The 16,317-nt window shown below is 38.4% G+C and overlaps 1 protein-coding gene across 1 annotated transcript in view; it reads right to left on the minus strand.

Moving 5' to 3' along the window:
• Positions 1 to 6,154: 6,154 nt before the first annotated feature.
• CCSER1 (coiled-coil serine rich protein 1) overlaps positions 6,155 to 16,317 on the minus strand; it is a 964,914-nt gene continuing 954,751 nt past the window's right edge. Inside the window, exon 10 of the mRNA XM_063458635.1 lies at positions 6,155 to 6,692. Within this exon, the coding sequence (XP_063314705.1) occupies positions 6,576 to 6,692 (117 nt within the window). The 3' untranslated portion in view covers positions 6,155 to 6,575. The remainder of the gene's footprint in view (positions 6,693 to 16,317) is intronic.

Genomic DNA, 16,317 nt, shown 5'->3' on the forward strand with positions numbered 1-16,317 from the left:
CCACAGTAGCAACTGGCTATTTAAACCCGAGGGTCTCCCCTGCTCAAGCATCCTCTGATGAAGTGAGCACTGACTCACGAAACGCGTAAGGACTATTTTACTTTTTGGCACACATCGCAAAGAAGACTGAGCTTCACGTGGAACGCAGAGAGATCGGTGACACGCACGCGGCTATCAACAGGTCTATACATCTGCCGGCAGACCGAGAAAACACCAAGCTGCTAAAACCGATATTTTCCAGGTTCCAGTTCAGCATAAGAGACTCTTTGCAATACTGTGAGTGCACTATTTTCATTTTTATCTTATCAAATAAATGGATTTTAATTAGCAAGAAGCACCTTTGGATTTCGACTCACTTTTTCAAATACAAGGAGAGATCCTGTTCTACCCACTACAGACCATCAATTATGATCTGTTAGTTACTATACCATATCACAAACAAGGTATATTATTACCCATATTATATATACTATATTATTAGTTAATATTAGTGTATTATATAAATTTAGCTTATCCAGCTTATCATTTCCAGTTTTTTATAACTGGAAAAAGCTACAATAAGCTTACATTTTGGACTATTGCGAACTTTTTACTTTACAGATACAATTGTATCTAAATAGAGACATTTTTATGAAAATTGACTTATCATTTTGTTATTCATTTTCAGTTTATTTTGCACTTACTTTAGTGTTATCAATTACAGTTCTCCACCTGTATTTTAAGGTTATATACTGTGTATTTTATTTCTGCTCACCATCTGTTCCCATTTAAAGGTATACCACTCCTGATTATTTATTGGATTTTTATCTAATAATTTTTTCAATTTTACTGCACTTATATTTTACTAGTCAGAGACTTGATACGACATGTTCGCAGCATCTCCTGTTTGGAAATGTTGGGTGCTATGGATTCACACTTTACCAAGAGAATAAGAGCCCAATGATACAATATCAATGTAAAAGTAGACTAACAAGCACATACCAATTACAAACTAAAATTCAATGTCAGTGTCATAGCATAGCATACAATAAAATACTGTCAGTATGTATCTATGCTTCATGATACTGTCTGTTTAAATTCTTTGATAGTGTCAAACTCTAAACAAGTTTCACATTCCAATAAAAATAATGGTGTGTCAGCCATAAAATCTACCTTGAACCCTCAGTTTGTCAGGTGGTACCCAGATTAAATGTGACAGGACATGCACAACCTTAGGTATGCTAGACACAGGACCTATGAACACAGAACACTATCATTCCATGCTGTGTGTGTTATAGTATGCATTTTTTGTACTGATTGATTTTACTGAATTGTATCTTGGTCCCTGAGGAAGTTCCTTTGCATAGGAACGAAACGCGTAGGACCTCTTTTTTGCTTTTATTTTATTTAATCCGGCTACAAGTTTATAGCCTTTTTATTACAATAAATTTGCATATTGATTATACCTACCTCTATTGAAGTCTCATTCCAATTTTGGTCCGCTTGGAGTTCCAGTGGAGAGTGGAGACGTATAGCCGCCCAAGTCAATCTGGGCAGGCATCTGTTCTGGCGATTTATTCACTTTGATCTCGTGAGTGCAATATTGTATGAGCGCATTATCTCTCACATTGCTGTATCACACTATGTTTCTTTTTCTGTTCCTATTCTAGATTTTGTACAGCCGCATCTCATTCCCTTTTGTATCTATGTGTGTGTTATAGTGCATCAAAGAAACACTCCAAGCACTCTAACCACTATAATGATCTGTAGCAGTTAAGGTGACAGAAGTGCCCAGGCATCCCAGCATCCCACCCCCTCTAATGTGCATAGTCTGCTTGGTAATGGTCTTCCTGGAGATTGCTGCCTCCTCTCAGCAACAAGTCAAAAAAATGAGTTAGGAGAGTTAAGCCCAATGGTGCAGGGATTAAAAAGAGCTGCCAGCTGGGAGGAGGTTGAGAACAGCACCTGGGAAACTCTTGGTAGGAAGTTAAACCATTACTAAATGGTTTGAATACTTACATTGGGGGTATATTAGATCACTCCTGGCACCATAACCATTCCAGTGCATTGTAGAGGTTGCAGTGCTTGGAGTGTTCCTTGATCATGAATTCTGTACATTAAGAACAGCACCTGCTTCTTTTTGTTGCCTTTTGTGTTCTGAGTTATCTCTCTGGTCCTTGTATCTCATCTGGCTTTGTATACACCTTTTCATTGTTTGAAATCTGATTGTTGTGCTTTGTTGCAAGAAGGTTTTAATCAAAATATTCAATAGCTTACCCAGTTACTTAAATTATGTTTAGGACTGATCTTCACTGGTCCGGGTTGCAATTTTGTTTTGTAATTTTTATAGTTTGAATGGGGCAAGTTGGGTTATCTTTCTGGATAACCAAGTCACTTGGAGCCTGAAGACAATACTGTAAATCAGTTTTGAATGACTAAGTAGCTTCTTTGTCACTCATGAGGCTCATAACCGCTTTATATCCACTGAATTGTATATTGAAACATTGATTTAGTAGAGTAATGTGCCATCTAGCAATATTGCTGTAAACCAACTTCCAGGAAAGAGATGTAATTTATATGGTATACAATTTTATTCTCTCTCATCTTGTTTTGCTTCTGAAATCCTTATTCTTAGATTGATTTCATGTATTTTTCTCACCTTCGTTGTCCACTCTCTGTAGATATTTGCTGTAAATCATGTAAACAATTCCGATCTACCCAGGCACAATGCATTATGCATAATATACTTTCACAGGCTGTGTGGATAATGGCCTGTGTAAGAAACATTTCAAATGATAAATAGCTTTAGCTGGTTACCTTTTCCAATTCTCATATTTCTATTCATGGTAAACATTGCTGTTGGATAAAAGATGTTGACACAGAATATGGATTCTATTAATTAATAATAATTAAACAGTCAGTTGCATCATTTGGTTTCTACTAGTAAAATTAATCTGTATGTGTATATATTTTTCCCTTTAATTTTGTAATTTTTAGAAATTAATTAATGCAATTTCAAATGTATAGGTAACAGTGAGTTGGGCATTTAACATTCTTCCCCATACGTTTTTCTGGTGAAGAACTGATCCTTGCAGTATAGCGATATCCTACTTTTATATTCCATACTCTGGATTTGGTTGTTGTATATTCCAGGTATGTGGGTGCCCGTGTTATACATAGATTGTTGTGGATAACAGGAGTTTTTTTGTGTAACAGTATCCATAGTTTTCTATGGGTAAAAGGATCAACTTCAACATGGTAGATTCCCAACACAAGGGCAAGATGTTTTAAAATGTTCTAATGGTCTAAGGTACTAAAAGGGGGGCAACCACGACATCAATTGAACCTGCAGGTAACTTCCAATGGGGACTCCTCCACTATTAAATTTTTGCATCATTATTTTTAGAACTGAACACATTGATAAACCTCCCCCACTGTCTCCCATATTTATAAAGGGGGTCTACTTTATTCTACATTCTTCTTACAGGGAAACTGCTGGTTGAATAAAAGCTTTGAAAATCAGCTATGACACATTAAACCTTGTTTTATTTGATGTTATGACAGCTTTAAGATGCATAATTAGCAAATTACATCTCAGTCCAGCTCAGTCCTGGTACAGCCAGGACACAAATTGCATTGGAGAAGGAGAAGCAGAAACATTGCATATGTATCTCCTTGTCTCTCTATGATCTCTTTATATTCACTGGACTGACCAGTCCAATGGCAGTGCTTCTTACAGTAATTGACAGGTAGCCAATATGGCCATGTTCAGGCCCGGACTGGCCATTGGGCAAAGCAGGCAAATGATCAGTGGGCCGTGATGACCATGGGCCGATGCCGGCAGTGGAGATCACAGGATCTCCCATGTCGGCCCATGCAGAACCGGCACTATCCAAGTGCCAGCCCTGCTGTGTGCCTTCATGGGCCGGTGGGGAGATGAAATATCTCCCTCATCAGCCCACAGGCACTGACATGCGGCCGCCGGCGGGGGAGGGAGAAGACAACCTGGGGGAGCTCTAGCCAGCAGCTATGCCGGGTTCCTCTTCTCCATGGCAATGCTCCAATCTCGCAAGAATGAACTCTAGCCATGCAGACTAGAGTTCACTCACCACTATGACCACCAGGGTTGGCAGCAAGGTCACCCTTCCCAGGCAAAGGGAGGGGGGGAATACTACTTTTTTTAAAATTAAAATATATATATATTAACATTAATCCATCACCCCTCTACACACAATACTTCCAAACATAGTCACACACAGTATACACACAGCACCCTCACACACACATACACAGCACCCTCTGCCACACACAGCACCCCTCACACACACACAGCGATTAAAAAAATGCCCGAGACAAATTTATTTCCCAGTCCGGCCCTGGCTGTGTTGTGTTCCTCAATGTGGATTTCTACATTTATTTTCTTTTTCAGACCAAAGAAACACAAATTTGTTTTAAAAAAAAAAAGGTGGAAAATTAAAGATATGTTTCACATCTTAGCAACAAACTGCTCACTTGTAAGCAGGTTTTACCTGTAAATGTTACATGCAAAGAGTAATAACTATTATTCACAACTTTCCTTATACTGGTTAGACTTCCCAAATTGATTATTTCATACCGAGGCCTGGCTTTGCAATTTGTAAATATTTGTACAATGTGTCATTAAGAATATCCTCCATTGTAATTCATGGGGGAAAAAAATCAAAAACCTTGAAGAACATTACAATTTATCATACTTTAGAATGCAGATTCAGCTCTATAGATGCATTGAAATGTATAGATTAGCAATTCATTGAGCATAACAGCTCTAAGGAGACCTAGTAAATACCTTCACTGCTTGAAGGGATGTTTGACCCTGCTCTTATAATGTCAGTTAGAACTGCTATTAACTATTTGTGAATCAAAACTGCAGCGTTGTGTGTTTTAATTAACTATTTGCTTACATCCTTTTATGTTACAGTATCCTTTCTTAAACAATAAAATGTATTATGTTCCTATCTGACAGATTGCCAACTTGACCAGTATGACACAGTGACTTGCAGGTTCCACAAAAGATGTCTTATTCAAGTAACTGGATATACTAGCTCATCATGACAACTACTTTCACAGTAATGATGTGTATTTAAGATTCTCCAGTTGTCACTGCTCTGGCAGTAATTGTTCTCTGGGGGTTCTTTCTTCTCCTCTTTTAAGCTCGCTGTATAAAGAGATTCGTTTGACATGAGCTTCACTTTTCACACAGTGAGACAGGTAGTTTTCCTTAAATAAATGTAAATGTCTATATTTGCAGGTGAACACTTGTACTTTACAGGACTACATATGGTAACCTCTTCCCTCCAGTCACAAGCGGCTTCATAAGTATTCAATTCATAGAAAAGGATTTCAGTATAATATGTTTCTCAATGTCTTGACGTTCTGGGTCTTGCTCTTTGCCTTTGTCAGAATAAAAATCTTATTTAGAACTTGCCTGTCTCAATGTTATCTAACCACTATACTGCACACCAACATTTGGGTTGTGCACTATATTGATGTGTTTTTATGATGGATGCTACTCCCCTCCTTTACATGGATGGCATCATCATTCCGGAGTAATTTCTCTCTCTTTCTTACCGACTCTTCTAATGTCCATTATTCCTCTCTTATTTAAAATATATATGTAGGTAATATCTACCTACTCACATATTAACCTAATCACCAATCAATCAAATAGTTAATCACTCTTCATTGATAAACTTACCATTCATTCACTCACTTATTCATTAACCATTAATTCATTAACAATCTTTCCGTCTATCACACCAATTAATATTTTTATAAAGCTCTAAAATATTCCTTATCCACTCAGCTCTCTAACATTCTTCTATCTACCTATTCACTAACTAATATTTATTAGTATTTTGAGTTTTAGTGTAGAAAACTATGCTACATCCGTCCATTCATCAACACATCCTGTCAATGTTGGCTAACTTGCAAAAATAACCCTGTTCATATTTGGTACAGGGTTCACTTTAGATTTTGCACTAATCACACCTAATTATTCACAACATAATATATTGATTGTTTTTATGGTCTGCCTTAAATCAGTAAAAACAAAATGTGAAAAATATACACATGCACACCTTTTATTATACATTATTATATTTCGATAAGAAACACCATGAGAATTTTTGAAGGTTTACAAATTTAAACATTTAATGGCATAAATTATCAATTGAATTGTACATGGTTTTGCTAGGTTACAGAAATAAACAAATCAAAAAATTTAGATTCAGACAGCTCAGAGTCCGCTCATTGTAAATGTAACACAATTAACATAAAACATCTCAAAACAATGTGCTGTCTTCAGGTCCAAGTGCATGGTCCTTAGTATTTTAAATTATTATTATTATATAAAAGATTTTTCCCAGAAGGATAAATAAACACTTAATTCTATATTAAAATTCCCTGCAATGAAAATATATCTGTACACCAATGTCAGAAAAAAAGAATATTTTCCTTCTTGATAAAGTAAAACTGCAATTTAGCAGCATAGTCCTTCAACACATTAATTGTTTGGAAAGAGGAGTTTATTACATTTTAATGAAACTTAATTGAATACATTAGTGTAAAGCGTCTTGCGTCCAGATGTTGGTTTTGAACTGATAATGCTGAAAACAATGAACAGGTCTGATAGCTTTATAAATTGGGCCTTCTGTACTTGCAGGGCTCCTCTGGACCTTGAAAACAAAAGAAAAAGGAAAAAAACATTATGGCAAAAGAACTACATGTCTTGAAGAGAAGTTAAAAATCAAGCATCTATTACTTTATAAGCAAAAACAGCAACAGCCATTTTCAAAATTCACCTTGAATTCTCAGTAATTAACATATTATTGAATGAACCTCTCAGAATTTAGTGAATAACAGCCTTTTGTTGTTTTATGTGTTTATTTATTTTAATATTCTTGCTTATATAATACAGGCTACACACACAAAAGAGAGCATAACATCCATTTCAGGAAAGAGAATCAGAAAAGAGCTTCCAGGCAGGGACGTTTTAGCCGCGAGGCAAACAAGGCATTTGCCTTGGGCGGCATTTTCCAGGGGTCGGCAAAAAAATCCGCCCCCAAATGGCTAACAGTCCAGGCAGGCGGGAGGTCGGTCGGATGGGCGGCGCTGGCGATGGAGCACTTTCCCCTGAGCTCTCTGCTCAGCTCCCTCGCGCCGCCCGCAGAGTGAGGCTGGAAGCCGGAATATGACATCATATTCCGGCTCCCAGTCTCACTCTGCGGGCGGCGCGCAAGGGAGCTGAGCAGAGAGCTCAGGGGAAAGTGCTCCCTCGCCCGCCTGCCTGACCAGCAGCCAAGCAGCCACTGGACCCCCATGAAATGGGAGAACCCCCCCACCCCCCAGCATTCCCAAAGGTAAGGAGGCTGGGGAGTTAAAAAAAAATGTGAGTGTGTTAATGTGAGTGAGTGTCTGTGTGTGTCTGACTTTGTGTGTCTGTTAGTGTGTGTGTGTGTGTGTGTGTGTCTGACTGTGTGTTTGTGTGTGTGTGACTGTGTGTGTCTGTTAGGCTTAGAGTGCTTTTTTTGTGTGTCTGTTGGTGTCTGTTAGTGTGTGTGTGTGTGTGAGACTGTGTGTGTCTGACTGTGTGTGTGTCTGTTAGTGTGTGTGTGTGTGTGTCTGTTATTGTGTGTGTGTGTCTGACTGTGTGTCTGACTGTGCGTATGTTAGTGTGTGTGTGTCTGTTAGTGTGTGTGTGGGTTAGTGTGTTTGTGTCTGCTAGTGTGTGTGTGTGTGACTGTGTGTGTGTGTCTGTTAGTGTGTGTGTCTGACTGTGTGTGTGTCTGTTAGTGTGTGTCTGACTGTGTGTGTGTTAGTGTGTGTGTCTGACTGTGTGTGTGTGTCTGACTGTGTGTGTGTTAGTGTGTGTGTCTGACTGTGTGTGTCTGTTAGTGTGTGTCTGACTGTGTGTGTGTCTGTGTGTGTGTGTTAGTGTGTGTGTCTGTTAGTGTGTGTGTCTGAGTGTGTCTGACTGTGTGTGTCTGTGTGTGTGTCTGTTAGTGTGTGTCTGTTAGTGTGTGTCTGACTGTGTGTGTGTCTGTTAGTGTGTGTCTGTCTGTGTGTGTGTGTGTGTGTGTGTGTGTGTTAGTGTGTGTGTGTCTGTTAGTGTCTGAGTGTGTCTGTGTGTGTGTGTTAGTGTGTGTGTGTGTCTGTTAGTGTGTGTGTCTGGCTGTGTGTGTCTGAGTGTGTCTGACTGTGTGTGTCTGTTAGTGTGTGTGTGTGTGTGTCTGTTAGTGTGTGTGTGTGTCTGTTAGTGTGTGTGTCTGTTAGTGTGTGTCTGGCTGTGTGTGTGTCTGTTAGTGTGTGTCTGGCTGTGTGTGTGTCTGGCTGTGTGTGTGTCTGGCTGTGTGTATGTCTGGCTGTGTGTATGTCTGGCTGTGTGTATGTCTGGCTGTGTGTATGTCTGGCTGTGTGTATGTCTGGCTGTGTGTATGTCTGGCTGTGTGTATGTCTGGCTGTGTGTATGTCTGTTAGTGTGTGTATTTGTGAGTGTGTGTGTGTTTGTTAGTGTGTGTCTTTAAACGTGTGTGTGTGTGTCTGTTAGTGTGTGTCTTTAAACGTGTGTGTGTGTTTCTGTTAGTGTGTGTCTTTAAGTGTGTGTGTGTTTCTGTTAGTGTGTGTCTTTAAGTGTGTGTGTGTTTCTGTTAGTGTGTGTCTTTAAGTGTGTGTGTGTTTCTGTTAGTGTGTGTCTTTAAGTGTGTGTGTGTTTCTGTTAGTGTGTGTCTTTAAGTGTGTGTGTGTTTCTGTTAGTGTGTGTCTTTAAGTGTGTGTGTGTTTCTGTTAGTGTGTGTCTTTAAGTGTGTGTGTGTTTCTGTTAGTGTGTGTCTTTAAGTGTGTGTGTGTTTCTGTTAGTGTGTGTCTTTAAGTGTGTGTGTGTTTCTGTTAGTGTGTGTCTTTAAGTGTGTGTGTGTTTCTGTTAGTGTGTGTCTTTAAGTGTGTGTGTGTTTCTGTTAGCTAGTGTATGCGTATCTGTCAGTGAATGTGTGTGTGTACTTAGAAGGCGGGGAAGGGTTGGGTGGGGGTGGCGCACGGGGGGGTGTCTGAGTTTTGTCCTGCCTAGGTACACCACTGCTTCCAGGTCTAGAAAAGCATCAGCAAGAAGAATCAGAAATGGTTCCCAACCATATTATATATTTTTCCAGTTCTTAGTTGAAGCATTTGTTATTGAAATGGTTAAACATTGTCAAGCGAATATTCACAGATGCGTCTGATTTTGTGCGTCACTAATGTTTGATTTTAAATGCTACGTGGAACGGCCTAGAAGTACATTAAGATTCTTGAACATAATCAAAAGAGATCACGTAATAAAGTTTTATACAGCTACAGTCTGTTCATATTTTGTAGATGTATTCAGTTTACCTTTACCGCAGGAGAGACGTATGAGGCCAAACTGATCATGGCAGTTCAAATACTAAAGAAAAGCATCAGCACAAAGTCTAACAGTAGCACATAAGAGCATCTATCACCTTTCCCAGAGCACAAGAAAATGCATTTGCTTTGCCACAGCTCTAGGGAACAGTAGTCTAGCTACATTTTGATGATATTCTTCTACCTGATTTCCTACCTTCATCTCTCCTAAAGCACTAACAGAATTATTGGACAGCTAAACTAAAGTTTGGGCACACAAATATATATATATAGATAGACAGAGAGAGAGGGAGGGAGAATTCAAATTATTATTTCATTCTATGTTGCTGTAAAAGGCAGATTAAATAAAAAAAAAGTTCACTAGTAAATAATTGCAAAAGTTCCAAATGAATTCCTGGAATACATCTTAGTTTAAATAAAATATGTTCCTTTTTAAGATAACCAATAAAGTTAATTAAACAAACCAATCAATGAGAAATAGTTTAACTCAAACAAAAACGTGTCTGCCTTTATAAATCTGATGGTCTTTAAAACATAAATCGGAAGTATTTGTGCCATACTGAGTTTTTGGAAGTGTTTCCTAAGGCCTTTTTTTTTTATCCGCAGATAATAAAAGTACTACAATTTAATGGTTAACACGAGAAGAGGAATCTACTACATATAAATAAGTAGTATATTCCACGAGAATATGATGATCAAAAGTGTATCAGTAAAACATATTAGAGTTGAGTTTAAAAAAGCACTCTAAGCCTTTAAAAGTACTTAGCTTAATTAAGCTATTTTGATGTACCCCTAAAGGTAAGCTAGTGACAGGTACCTCCAGGAACCATTATAACTTCATTCTGACAAAGTTGTTATTTTATTATTAATTATTCGCCCATAGACACATGCTTATGTGACTCTTGAAACTGTGAAAACTGTGAAAATTCACTAGGATAACAGGTAAGTCAGCTGGGCTATATACAATTGAGCTAAAGTTAATAGAAACTGTATCCGTAAAGACTAAATAATTACTGAAGAACATCACGAGAGCAACACAATGATTTGGATCACATAGAGAATGAATTTACACCAATCTGGAAAATTCCTTAAGGCGGCACTATCATGGCCGCATCTGGGTTTTTTAACCCCCTGCCTGCACGAAAAAAATGGTGTTCCAATTAGATCTCGAAGCACAGTGTGTAGTTTTTATTATTTTATTGACTTATTATAGTTGTCCTGCTGTCAATTTAATGTTGATGACACACAGGAGGCTCCTGCTGCACCCTACTAACAGACCACAAGCAAAGAATTTCTAAATTAAGCATTACGTCTAACCACACCATTTGTCCATGCATGTACCCTACTCATACCTTTCAAATAAAACAGAAATACAACAATACAAGGAGATAGCCACACATTTATTTAAATTTCTAGCCAGCATTAACCAAACATACTGCCAAATGCAGGCTAGTTAACAAACGGGCAGAAAATGTAACACAACTTTCTAAGAGTCTTTATCACCTGCCTTCTGGTTTTAACCCAAAGCAGGTTTTGACTTATATTCAATGACAGCTGTATAGAAATTACATTAACCAGTCCAGAACTCTCAGTCCAGAGTACTGAGATGGCTGATGACACCACAATAATACTGCCAGAGGTGGAGTTACACCTTTGGCAGAAGAAGGATTAAACATTTTATAGTGAAACACTGTACATACAGACTCCAGGCACGATGACCTCTTCAAATTACTGAAGTGGTTATGGTGTTTTGAGTAACCCTTTAAGTTAACTGAGATAAGTATTTGTTTAGATGAGAAAACCTCTGGATGTATTATATATTATAGAACCAGAAAAACAGAAGAAAAAAAAAATCAGATTCTCCTGAGGTAAAATAGGGTACAGTTAATATCACAGGTGCCACTGGGAAAAAAATAGGGTTGTTTGGAAAGGGCAAGCAATTTAAAAACCAGTAAATAATTTCTTTGTAGTTCAAAAAGTGTACATATCGCCAGATACTCTAAACCCATTTTAAAAAAAAAACACATCAACTGAAAACATAAGAATAATTATTCAACTTAAATGGCACAAAATATAAAGAAATAAACAACTGAATATTATGTCAAGAAAGCAATGGATTCTACTGGTAAATAGTTATATAGCTGGCAAAGACAGGGACGTTATGCAAAATGCTACAGAATTACCATTATTTTTAATTTGTGGTCACTTTGCAAAAAATATAATTATCCCTAAATGGTAATATTGCATAGTAAATCAGTGATGTAACATTACAGAGCCTAGATTAATAGTGCCTAAATATTAAAACTCCAAGGGTCTCTTGTGGTCCCTGGGCCATCAGCAATGCTGCTGTAGAGTAATACAAGCTAAAATAGTAAAGCCATACTGGTTAAAATGCTATTATTTTTCCTTGTTTTGTTCCTTGTCATTAGGAAAGTGAATATTATTAGGGGAATTTCATATACCCTAATACTTAATTGTTTAGCAATAATAAGTCAAAACCAGTAGCGCAAAAAGAGCCCTTAGCCATTTAACAAAACACACCACATTCGATTTTACATTACATAGACATTAATATAAACCTATATCTAATCACCATTTAAATAATTGGTTTGCGCTAAAAATGCTGATGGCCTTTGTCAAATGGTAAACCAATCAATAATTTTGCCTTAAGGAAAATGTTACAGCAGCCAACATTTTAATTAAAACTATCCTCCAAGAAAATAAGCACAGGGAAATATTAGTGTTTTATTGCAAGGATTTTTCAACAATATGAGCAAAGCAATTTAATGGAATTTGCATCAAATAAACCCTGGTTTGTTCAATTACCCAATAAGAGAGAATGTATCTACAGATGAAAGATTACCAGCAGCCACTTCAGTGTTCTGTCTTTTGGGTCCAATAAGTGAAAAACATTGCCATACAAATTGTTACCTTAAATATGGAAATCTGAATTATAGGATTATTCTAACTCAATCTGAGCACAGAAAACCATTAATAAATCAGTGGCTTAAAATGGCAAAAAGAAAAATGAGCTTGTTTTATATGTTAGTGTGCTTAGATAAACCTTTTTCCTGTTTTAAAAAAATGCAGTATTTTGGTCCCACGAAATTAAATTTTGTTAATCAAATTAATCTGTGGTTACAGGGCCACTCCACCCCCATAACAACCTAATCTCTATAAAGTCATTATGAGTGTTTGGACCTCCTTAACTTAAGGGGTTAAACCATTTTTGGAACAGCTTAACCCCAAAGTTGTCCCCACGGCATCAGTCAGCTCAATCTCTTCTTTCCCGCCTCCCTGCCACTTGGCTCATGCAAAAGGTTTGTCTTTGGTGCATCAATGACAGTCTGGTCATCCATTTTGACTAATAGTATATACCAGTGGTTCCCAAACTTTTTAGATTCAAGGTGCCCTTAATATTTCAATATTTTTAGAAGGCGCCCTAAGTCAAAAAACATTCTAGGTTGCATACATGTACAGCGTTGCGCCATATACTGCGCTCCTGTTCGGCAGAAATGTTTCCCTGTCAGGGGCGGATCCAGAACCTAATCTCACGAGGGGCACTGGTAGATTATTTAAAGAAACAATCCAGGCACAATAACCACTACAGGACGTTGTAGTGCTTATGGTGCCAGGAGTGCCGTGGTGCCCTCCCAGGGTAAGTAATCAAACTGTTTAAGAACTGTTTGACAACTTACCTGCGGTCTGCCAGGAGAGGGTCTGTAGTAGGAGTGGTACGTGTGAGAGGCACAATGTATGTGTGTGTGTGTGAGGGGTACAATGCGTATGGGGTTAAGTATGTGTAAGGGGTGCAGTGTGTGTGTTTGTTTGAGGGGTGCAGTGTGTGTATGGGGGTGCATTGTGTTTGTGAAGGATGTTGTGTGTGTGTGTGGGGGGGGTGCATTGTGTCTGTGTTTGAAGGGTGCAGTGTGTAAAGGGATACAGTGTGTTCGTGAGCGATACAGTGTGTGCATGAGGGGTACAGTGCGTGCGTGATAGTTATAGTGTGTGTGTGGGGGGGTCAGTGTATGTGTATTGAGAGGTACAGTGCATGTGGGGGGCAGTGTGTGTGTGTATGGGGCAGTGTGTGTATGGGGAGCTGTGTGTAGGTAGGGGGCAGTGTGTGTATGTAGGGGGAAATGTGTGTATGTAGGGAGCAATGTGTGTATATGGAGAGGCAGTGTGTGTGTATAGGGGCAGTGTCTGAAGGGTACAGTGTGTGTCTGTATTGGTGGCAGTGTGTGTATGTATGTTAAAAAATGTACTTTTTTAAAAATAACAAATAAATTATTTTGTTATTCCCTCATTCATGCTTACCTTTGCCTGGGATGGGGGACAGTACAAGGCAATACCTGGTGGTTTGGTGGAGAAGCCCTGGTGGTCCAAGAGGTGAGAGAGAACTCTAGCAGCCTCAGGAGCTGCTAGAGTTCACTCTCGCGAGGTTTGGAGCATTGTCGTGGTAACCGCAGCAATGCTCCAAGCTTGCAAGAGGAGAACCCAGCGAAGCTGCAGGTTAGAGCTCCCCGGGTCCTCTCTGCCAGCATTACACTGCTAGCGGACCGGTGAGGGGAGAGTGAGGCACGGTTCCTGGTACTATGATCATATGCCGAGGCACACAGTTTTGGAACCTCTGGTATATACTATTACTTACAATCGGTGGCCAGCAATTGACTAAGAGAAGCACTCAAGACAAACTTTCTGCATGAGACCAGCGACTGGGAAGAAAAAAATAGGCAAATACTGAGGTGCTATCTTAAGGTAAGATATTACCTAGGGACACAAATTCATTGACATACATTTTGTTAAGTTTTCCTTTAATGGTTCTAAAACAAGGAAAACCCACACTTGTTAGCTAATTCATTAAAGCATGGCTCTCCTCATCTCATTATCATTCACTTTAATTTGTTGCCAGTTATTAGCCGTTTTATATACCATTGAAAATTCCAAAGCACTATGGAATATGCTGACATTATATATGAAAAAAGTAATAATTATATTTATTTTCAGTATTTATGAACTCCCCATTTGTTGTGCAATCATATTAACTACAAACACATGTATGCAAATATGTAAACAGTCTAGAAATGATCAGTCTAGAATTTTAATGGTAGGTGTATTTTAACAGTGAGAGACACACAAAAAAAGAAAAATGCATGTCACAAAAGTTATACATTGATTGGCATGTCAATGAGTTAAATAAGTATTTGATCCCCTATCAATCAGCAAATTTCTGACTCACAGGTGTCTTTTATATAGGTAACGAGCTGAGATTAGGAGCACTCTCTTAAAGGGAAGACACCTGTCCACAGAAGCAATCAATCGATCAGATTCCAAACTCTCCACCATGGCCAAGACCAAAGAGCTGTACAAGGATATCAGGGACAAGAATGTAGACCTACACAAGGCTGAAAAGGGCAAGACAATCACCAAGCAGCTTGATGAGAAGGTGACAACAGTTAATGCGATTATTCAAAAATGGAAGAAACACAAAATAGCTGTCAGTCTCCCTCGGTCTGGTGCTCCATGCAAGGTCTTACCTTGTGGAGTTTCAATGATCATGAGAACTGTAAGGAATCAGTCCAGAACTACACGGGAGGATCTTGTTAATGAACTCAAGGCAGCTGGGACCATAGTCACCAAGAAAACAATTGGTAACACACTTCGCCGTGAAGGACTGAAGTCCTGCAGTGCCCGCAAGGTCCCCCTGCTCAAGCAAGCACATGTACAGGCGCATTACTCTACACCATCTCGTGAGTGCAATCTTTGTGGGTTAAATCCAATTATTGTTAATGTACTTCACTATGTGCTATATATTCTTTTTTTTCTAGTTATTCAGCTGTATCCCATTTTTTGTCTATATCCATATCTATATTTGAGGTTCGTTTGGGGGAAACCTCTTGGGAAGCTGTATCCATCTTATACGCAGTTAAGTACCTCTGCATATTCCTACCATTGAGTTGGTTAGGTGTACTTGTGTATATATATTTTTTTTGTGTGCATTTTTTCTTTTTCATACATATACTGTTTCCCCCAGTATTGTGAGCTTGGTCTCTGCTCCCTTTGTCTATATATTGATTTTTGTGCCTCCTAATATAAGATATTGTGTGATTATATGGCTACTGCTGGGAATTTTCTGTCTAGGATACAGAGAGCTAGATCACAAAAATTTGAGGCTTTATTTAACGAATGGGAAAAACCTGAGCCAATTAGGAAATTAGAGGACTATTTCAAAACTAAAGAAAGATTGTTAATTAATGAAAATAAAAAATGGTGGGAAATAGCTTTCTTAGAAAATTACATCAAAGAAGGCCTTATACCAAGAGGCCTGAGGGTGGAAAAAATACCAGCTTTTGGCATGGAAAATGATGCTTTCATGAACAAATGGGATGAAATTTTGAATAATTGTTCTCTCCAGCTCATGGAACTTATTATCCAATTCTCTAAAGAAATGAAAAGTAACCTAGAGACACAGCTACAAGAATTGGATAATAAACAATCATTTGACTTAGATAGTTCTGAACTTGTAAAACATGAGGAGGAACTAAATAATAAATTGAAGGCATTAGATGAAAGAATAGCGGAGACAAAAAGTAAAAAATATAGGAGAGACAAAGAAGATAAACACAATAATGTTTTTTCTACAGTTAACAAATTGTCCCGTAGGAGACGGTCCACAAAAACAATTCCGTATAATAGATTTGAAACCCAGAAAACAGCAAATAGAAACTCCACCAGTACTAACCAATATAAATGGAGACCAAAGGTTGATGATAGGGAGATGTATAGAACACAGAGAGTATCACAAACAAACAGAGTGGGGCCAAATGAAAGTAATTCATATTCCTATAAGTCCCCTATCAATAGGAGAATGAATGGCGAGAAAAGGTCACCTAAAAGAAATGAGGAAAAGAGGGAGTCCTTTGATAGGAG

This window comes from Pelobates fuscus, chromosome 6 (genome assembly GCF_036172605.1).
Source record: "Pelobates fuscus isolate aPelFus1 chromosome 6, aPelFus1.pri, whole genome shotgun sequence".
In the NCBI taxonomy this organism is placed as follows: Eukaryota; Metazoa; Chordata; class Amphibia; order Anura; family Pelobatidae; genus Pelobates; species Pelobates fuscus.